The sequence below is a fragment of the Nicotiana sylvestris genome, chromosome 8 (assembly GCF_000393655.2).
Source record: "Nicotiana sylvestris chromosome 8, ASM39365v2, whole genome shotgun sequence".
NCBI lineage: Eukaryota > Viridiplantae > Streptophyta > Magnoliopsida > Solanales > Solanaceae > Nicotiana > Nicotiana sylvestris.
The window spans coordinates 186,292,986-186,301,411 of NC_091064.1; the positions used below are offsets into that span (position 1 = coordinate 186,292,986).

At 36.4% G+C, this 8,426-nt stretch overlaps 1 protein-coding gene across 1 annotated transcript; it reads right to left on the bottom strand.

The window, feature by feature from the left end:
• Positions 1 to 1,362: 1,362 nt before the first annotated feature.
• On the bottom strand, positions 1,363 to 5,955 carry LOC104235504 (uncharacterized). The gene is made up of 9 exons (XM_009789290.2): positions 5,564 to 5,955; positions 5,281 to 5,477; positions 3,728 to 3,909; positions 3,242 to 3,526; positions 2,839 to 2,897; positions 2,704 to 2,740; positions 2,512 to 2,583; positions 2,026 to 2,350; positions 1,363 to 1,953 (listed from the first exon to the last, which is right to left on the bottom strand). Exons 1-9 carry the CDS (start codon positions 5,691 to 5,693, stop codon positions 1,570 to 1,572), a joined length of 1,671 nt encoding a protein of 556 aa, XP_009787592.1. The 5' UTR covers positions 5,694 to 5,955; the 3' UTR covers positions 1,363 to 1,569.
• Between the last annotated feature and the right edge of the window lie 2,471 nt (positions 5,956 to 8,426).

The following is an 8,426-nucleotide window of genomic DNA, read 5'->3' on the forward strand; positions in this document are numbered from 1 at the left end:
CTGTCAGGAGACCCTTCTCGTGATTGTCGCTGAGAACGTTGTGGCGAAGGAGGGAGAGTTTTGTCACCTTGTTGGTTCAGCTGTTGTGGATCTCCTTGGAGTGGTAAATTTTGTTGGTTGTTGTCGTTGACATTCGATTGTTTTCGATAAAGAATCGATTTGGAAAGCAAAAGATTATCAGATTCCTAATAACGGAACCAATTTGTTTAACCAGAAAATAGGAATTTCGGTCAAAGCTCGATTTTAGAAGAACTCGGGTTACTGATAATCAAATATGAAACAAATAAGAAAAATTGACTTAAATGATAGCTGAATAAGTAAAAGAAAATAAAGTAAATCAGTGTATTCCAATAATATTATGTGTTTTTACAAATGTTATTTCTCTCCTTTTATAGCTATTTCTAAGTAATACGTTTCTTTCCTCTCATAACATAGCCATTATGAGCATTTAATGGCATTAATGTAACGTTATAATTGCCAATTGTAACTGTTTCGTAAAGATTCTATAACGTTTTCCATCATTGATGCTCATTAATCACGGATAATACGTATCTGTACTTTTTGCTGTCTAGGTTCACTCCTCCGATATCTCTTCAAATTATCAAGAGGTCTGAATAACTGTTCCTTCTTGTTTCCTTGAGTCTTCATCCGCGCCTGCTAAGGTTCGTGCCTCTTCGACTATTCTTTGCCATCTGTCATTCTGTTATTGATCCACGTGTCTTGACGTGTCAGCACTTAATTAATTCCAAATGTTAACTTGATTTTTCTCAATACACTTCCTTCTGCACTTTTCAACAGAAAGAAAGCCGTAAATATGATTTGCTACTGATCCTTGAGTTCGTTAGTCACTGGGATTTGAAATATCGCTATACACCAGTGAGTGTAATCTGTTCTATCCTGGGAGAAAATAATCTTAAACGTCGAATACTAGGAGAGAATTAAGTTCCTTACTGAAACATTGTAAATTTAGTGGGCTCGAATTAATTCTGTTCTTCTACACTTCTGATTTTATATTGTTTTTATTTTTGAATATATTTTCGAGTACAGATTACTAACAAACTCTGCCTAACAAAAAAGGAAAGGGCACAACTGATGACGGTGGCTATATTAATATGAACTCATAATACTGAAGCAATTTTAGGCTTCCCTTTCATTACTTCTTTCACGATGAGAGAAATGAATCTGCATCAAAGTGGTAGAAGGTTCCCGGTTCAGAGAGATCAAGTTTTTATGCTCTTCTTTTTTAGAGCTGCTGTGTCCGAGCTAACTTGCGCAAACCTCGATTATTTCACCGGCTAAATAAGTTGATGAGAAATTGGTTACTTCCTAGTGTGCATCAATATTTAAAAAGATATATGTATGTATTTAGTACTATATCACCCATGAAGAACCCCTGGGTTTGCATTTCATCGCTGTTAATAACACTAGACAGATTGATAGTTCAACCCCAAGAAATGAAACCTAATCTTACAGAATAACCATAAGCTCTATGAACAGCCATCACCCATCAGTATATACAGAATACACAACAGTACATCTCTAGCTAGCATTACTAAAAGGCAAAGCTAACTACTCGTAAATTGGTTTGTTCCCGTCATATCCTCCAGCTGGTTTCGGCATGTGTTCTTTTGTATAAACACGGTGCCGCCTCTCTCTCCCATATATCACCCAAAATGTGAGGGAAAGCAATACTGCTACACCAACCATCACAAGACCAACATACACCCATTTGCTGTAACGCTGAAGTCCGGGACAGTATATGCTATATATGTCACCAAAAGTTCGTCTGACGAAATCACAATCTTCTAGGTCAACTAGGAAAGGACCATAATGGTACAATCCAAAGCTCACATTTACAGCAGCTGCCATCTGGCCGTAGATGGTTGGAGTCAATCGGCCTGTTGTGGCGCAAATGCCACTTGGCGAAACTTGACATACATAATTCTTCCATACCTGCATTTATATGAAAAAATTAGAGGTGATGTGATTTCTATTTTTCAGGAAGAAGTTTTAAGGTGTACGTACCTTTGTTGCATTGCTCAAGTCCACGTCACCAGGACTACAGGATCGGTCAGTCAAGTCGGGGTTAAACGGATTGCAGAGGGTTGGCAGCTTAGGTCCAGATTGGTTGTAGTACAAAGGACCAAAGTTGGGAGAGAAATTGTTATTAGACACATTTGTAATGACCTGGTTAACAACATTGACCAGCTGAGAAGTGACTTCTTTGCTTTTCGTAAGGGTCTCTTGGGCAGTGGCATTGTCAACACACGGCAATATATCATCTAAAGCCGTATGAGCAAGAGGGTGTTGGATCCATTGATTCATTGCTACACAGGTATCTGCAGTCACACTGAAATGTCGGAACAGAAAACAATCAGAGATGTTTCACGTTCTACCTTTACAAATCAAGACTGTTGATAAAGAAGTGACTTATAGGTTTTTTTTTTATAAACAGGACACAATTTCCCAACAGATAAACGAGTGATCATACGTGTACAGAACAGAGCTTACTTGTGGAGAACAAGAAATATGCCACACAAAATTAAAGTCCCAGTGACAAGAATCCATCCAAAAATAACCAAGCTGCATAAAAAGAACAGGAGAACATTCGTTTAGACAGAAGAACAGAGCCAAAGGAAACGAAATACAAGAAAGAATTGGAAGGAAGAAAGAACAGCTTAATAATTTGAAATGTTCACTCACGTGTAAACAAGAACCTGCATACCGAAGAGTGAAAATACTGGAAGGAGAAAAGAAAAAAGAGACAACAATTTATTAGAAGAAAAAACTGTCAAATAATTCTTACACTCAGAATTCAAATGTAATGGTCATACTAACCAAATCCAAGAAATGTCAATAGAAGCATAATGGCTGATAGAATGATAAGAGCCAATCTCCTGCATATATATTACCACACGCATTTTAGAACCCCAAGGGCAAAGCAGCATAGGTATATGTGTGTTTGGTGGGTTGTGCAACTAAATATGCAAGAACATAGCAAAGGTGGGATAAACATGAGCCACAAAAGAAGTTGACGACAGGATATACTGATAACTACTTAAAAGACCTGACCCACAAAATAAATGTCCCAAATAGATGCAATTAAACAGTGTTGAATAGATGAACAGACAAAATCGATCCATAAGGTAGACCGATAGAAGTACGAGAACTCGATTCAGTTGTGTAAGTTATAATAAAGATATAAATTGCAAAGAACAAGCTTGTAATAATGTTCACTTACACAGACTCTACCAAACGTGCTATGTCATCCTTATTCTCTGATGTTTTAGTGGCAAGGGTATTAGCAGAAGAATTAATCTTGGTTTGGATGCGGTCTATGTCTGTTTGAACTGTACCAGGAAGCAAAACTTGATCCACAGAAATAAGTTTGGCTGCTGCTAGATAACCTGAGACGTTTCTGAGACTATCTGCTGTGGTATTTGCCTGATGGACCACGTAATCCAACGTATTAACTGTACTGCTGTGAAACTTTCCCTGGCCAATGTACAAAAGAATACATCCAACACTGCACAAGGAACAGAATACACTAAGTTATAGATTGGGCACACCAGAATAGAGAGCACGGGAATGTGACATGTTTGTGTGTGGGGGGGTGAAGAAGTTGAGTAAAGTGGGAGTATTCGTGATGTGAGAGTGGATATCAATTTTGCATACACAGCCATAAACATTTGTATATGCTAGAGAGAGAGAGAGAGAGGATGAATACATTGCAGCAATGGTAAAAAGTATGAGGAGTATGAGGGAGAGAGCATAAGCTATTCGAGAGTAGCCATAAGGTACTCTTCTACAGCAACAGTAGCAGAGACAGATGGACACTAAGCACAGCCCGAAGATCACAAACCAGATCAGTGCAACGACAAAGAATGGAGCTGCAGTGAAAGCCACAGACTGCACAGAAACAAATATAACATGAGAAACAATTGAACAAAGATTTTATGCAACTAAAATTTAAGGAAAGATAACCAAGTATATCCTTCATTGCTAAAAGTCAAGAGAAAAAGAGCAATGTACAGCCAAGTACAGATTGTGGGACAACTATTTTAAAGTATATGATACACGATTTTATTTGCCGATAAAAAAGATTGGAATCCACCCATTTCTAAAGGTGATCAAACATTTGAAACAAGAAAGATTTCTCTGTCCATTGATTTTGTATTACACAAAAAGGCAATTTTAAGTCGTCATGTCAGACCCGTTATAGCATAATTGGTTGAAATGCATGGGCTAAATCATCAATCGTATTGATAAGCAAAACAAAAAGTTTCAAGTCACTGAAGAGGATCGCTTTTCTGAGATGCAATTACATACTTCGCTCTGATCAATTAAAGGATAATAACTTTAATCTTCGAAATTTTTAAGTATCTGCATTCTGGAGTCCAGATGAGATCCTCAGTTACCAGTATTGTAGTCCATCATTAAAAACAATAATGGTAATACAACTCAACTCGTCAGAGTACTGAAACAAAAAATTTCATCCTTTTAAGGACAATGATCCGGACTATCTTATTATTGCCAAATTAAGCAGAAACTTCTTAGCCGTGACCTTTTCTGTAGTCAACAAAGTTGGTTAACTACCACTTAGCAATGAACTGAGAGCAACTTCTTGTAAACAAGTAAATCACTTGAAATGAGCAAAGGCAATGAACCAGATATTCTTTAGCTCAGAACTTTTTTTTTACTCAAACAAAGACTTTTATTAGGTTGAATCAGCAACGAACAAGTTTACAATAAAACTAGGAGCATACTGTTTTGGTTTAGTTGGAGAAGTATTTTTACTGTTTTGAGATCTTATTTTTACTCCATTAAAAGAGTGAAGAATTTCTTATTTTTTCCTTCCTTTTTTCCATTTCGTTTTCTCTATGCAACCCAAGAAAAGAAGTGTAAAACTTCTCAAACTTCCCTTCCACAATATTCAAACAAAATGATAAAGTAGATAACCACAGAACATTTACACATCACTAATCTACTACTTTAAAAATTAATTTTTTTCAAGTACAAGTACAGATATTTTGAATTTTATATTCCAAAGGCCAGACAATACCAGACAAAGTGGTGATTTATCTAATACTATCTCTCATTTCCAATGCAACAAACAACAAAATTGCAGCAATAAAGGTTTTAACTTTCAACCCACAACACCGTATGCTGTAACCTTTTTCAAATAATTCAGAAATCCGTTCGTCAAAATGCCCCAATGAAACCCACAAGAGAGATTTACAGTTAGTAATTACAAGAAAGGTAAAAACATTGAATACTTACAGCCCAGTAATGCCGCTCACTGATATTCCAGCCTCCAGTATATCTCTTGAAATTATCAAAAGGATCTTTTCTATATGTTCTCTTAGCAGCCAATATTAGTGATGAGTTCAATGGAGGCTCACCATTTGGACTTTCAGCAAGATACCTTTTTGTCATTTCCCCTGAAACCACCACATCATTCCCACTTCTTCCTTCACCTAAAAATACCCACAAATATCAGCACAAAAAAAAACATAAAAAGGAGATCTTTAGACAATGAAATTAAAGACAAGAAATATAATACCTGAAATGGGTGGTGTTTGGAATGTGTGAAAATCAGATTCAACCCATCCAAGGGTAAATGAAAAGAGAAATGAAGAGAAAATGAAGAAAGCAGTTACAAGAGAAAATAGCAATGACCCTTTACACAACATTGTAATTATGGTCTTATGGGTCGTTTTTCTTGATTTTTGAAGGGGATTTCTTGAAGTTGAAAATCTTGCAAAAAATTCTGCAATGGAAATGTTGAGTATATGAAATTAGACAAAAATTGGGCAGTTATTGAAACATAGTGGACAAGTGTAACAGAGAGGAGGAGGAGTTTTTAACTGTTGAAAAACATACTTCAAACAAAAGAGATCAAGAAAGATGAGAGAGAGAGAACACAAGGGAGGAAATGTCGTAATGGAAATTGATATTTGAAGCAAGGAGTTAGGACACGGGGAAGGACAAAATATATGTTTGATGTTCAAAAACTTACTAGGATGTCATTGTCTTTGAATTTTATTCCTGATTTGCCCTTAAAGATATGCTAGTAGTATATATTTTTGTCTCTCAAACATATTACTATAAAATAGATTCTTTTATGAAGTCCGGGCATAATTTGTGCGTACCATAATTAATCATTCCGTGCTTGTTTTTTCTTTCTAATATATACACGTATCAGGGAACTCTTTTTACTAATGTTTACACATAGTAAGAAAAAATTGTTGAGTATATGATATGCTTAAAATAGGATGAATGGGAAATGGAGGAAAATGAAATTTTTGAGTGAAATTTTAAGTTCCCCTTAGCAAAGGGACATTGTCTCATATTGAAAGAGGAAGAAGTTTTTATGGGTATATAAACAATTGCTCTTCTTCTAGCTCTTAAAAAGTTGAGAAAAAGGCAAGTCTCGCGTCGTCGTCGTCGCTCGTTCGGATTCAGATTCGGTCAAATGATTGATTGATTAATTTTTTGGACCAAATTTATTTATTAACAGTAAAATATTAACAGAGATGTTATTAGATATTTGTTTTAAACTATCCTCTTCAATTTTTCCTCTTTATTGTTGAGTAAATAGCCATTTAAGTTATGGCATTTATGATGTGGCCGTTTTGCAGAAACAACCATTCTGAAGAGTTGTACCTCTTCAGATTTCAGCACCACTTTGGCTATAAATACAAGACTATTCTGCTCAGAATTTCCATACGAATTTTCTGAGTTCTTCTCCTTTCTTCTGCATATTTTAACTTTAAAGAAAGCAACAGTAAGTGTGATTTGCTACCAAACTTTGTGTTCGCTGAAACATTGGAGTTTGAAGTACCACTACACCAGTGTGTAATTCATTCTATCCTGGGAGGAAATAATCCATAACCTTGGGTACTAGGAGGGGATTAAATTCCTTAAGGAAACATTGTGAATTTAGTGGGCTTGAATTGGTTTTTGTTATTTCGTTTACATATCTGTTTATGTTATTTTATTTTCTCCAAAATTGTTAGATTACTAACAAGCTTAAGGAATTTAATATATTTTCTGTATTTGTACTCACTATTTCTGGAGAGTAAAACCTTTGTGGTTTTGTGCTCTATTGGAGATAAAAATCTACGTGATTTTAACGTTTGTGTCATTCTTTTACAAAAATAACTAATGATAATGTGAACCAAGCTGTTCCAATGGTGACTGTCAATGCCTCAACGAGCCGAATAACACCGGCAGCATTGGCACCGGCGAAGAAACCAGGAAATATTTTCGGGATTAATTTCAAGCTCTTGCAGCAAAAGATGTTCTTCTATTTGACTACTCTAAGTCTCAAGAAGTTCATCAAGGAAGATGTTCCTGTGATGTCCGATGAAACTCCAAAAACTGAACGTTTTCTCGTGATTGAGGCATGGAAGCATTTAGATATTTTGTGCAAGAATTATATTCTAAGCAGGGTGGAGGATGCTTTGTATAACGTCTACAGTGGCGTGGAAACGTCAAAAGAACTGTGGACTGCGCTTGAAAAGAAATACAAAACCGAAGATGTCGGGTTGAAAAAGTTCGTTGCTGCAAAGTTTTTGGACTACAAAATGGTAGATAGCAAGTCTGTTATTACCCAAGTCCAGGAATTGCAAGTGATTATTCACGATCTCCTTGCTGAAGGTATAAATCAAATTAATACTGATGTTGAACGTAGTAATCTTAGTATTTTTACTAATAGAAATTTCATTGAATGTCTTGTCATCAATGAAGCATTCCAAGTAGCAGCGATGATTGAGAAGTTGCCTCCTTTGTGGAAGGACTTCAAAAACTACTTGAAACACAAACACAAGGAGATGTCCCTTGAAGATCTCATTGTTCGGTTGAGCATCGAAGAGGACAACAAAGCTGCTGAAAAGAGAGGCCGTGAAAACTCAATAATAATGGGAGAAAATATTGTTGAAGAGAACAAAAAGAGGAAGAAGGCTTCTGGACCGATATACAACCCAAGCAAGAAGCGGTTCAGTGGAAATTGCTACAACTGTGGAAAAGCCGGACACAAATCTACGGAGTGTCGTGCTCCGAAGAAAGACAAGAAGAAGGGTTAAGCAAATATGGTTGAAAAGCATGATGATGTTGATGACTTATGTGCCATGTTTTCCGAATGCAACTTAGTGGGCAATCCTAAATAGTGGTGGATTGATTCTGGAGCCACTCGCCATATTTGTGCTGTTAGAGAAACTTTTGCTACTTATGCTCCTGTTGGACCCGATAAGATGCTTTCTATGAGAAATGCTGCAAAGGCCAAGATTGAGGGATGTGGGAAGATGTTTCTCAAAATGACTTCCGGCAAAGTGGTGACGTTGAACAACGTCCTTCATGTTCTCGAGATTAGGAAGAATTTAGTCTCTACCGGACTTCTTATTAAGAATGGTTTTAAATGTGTT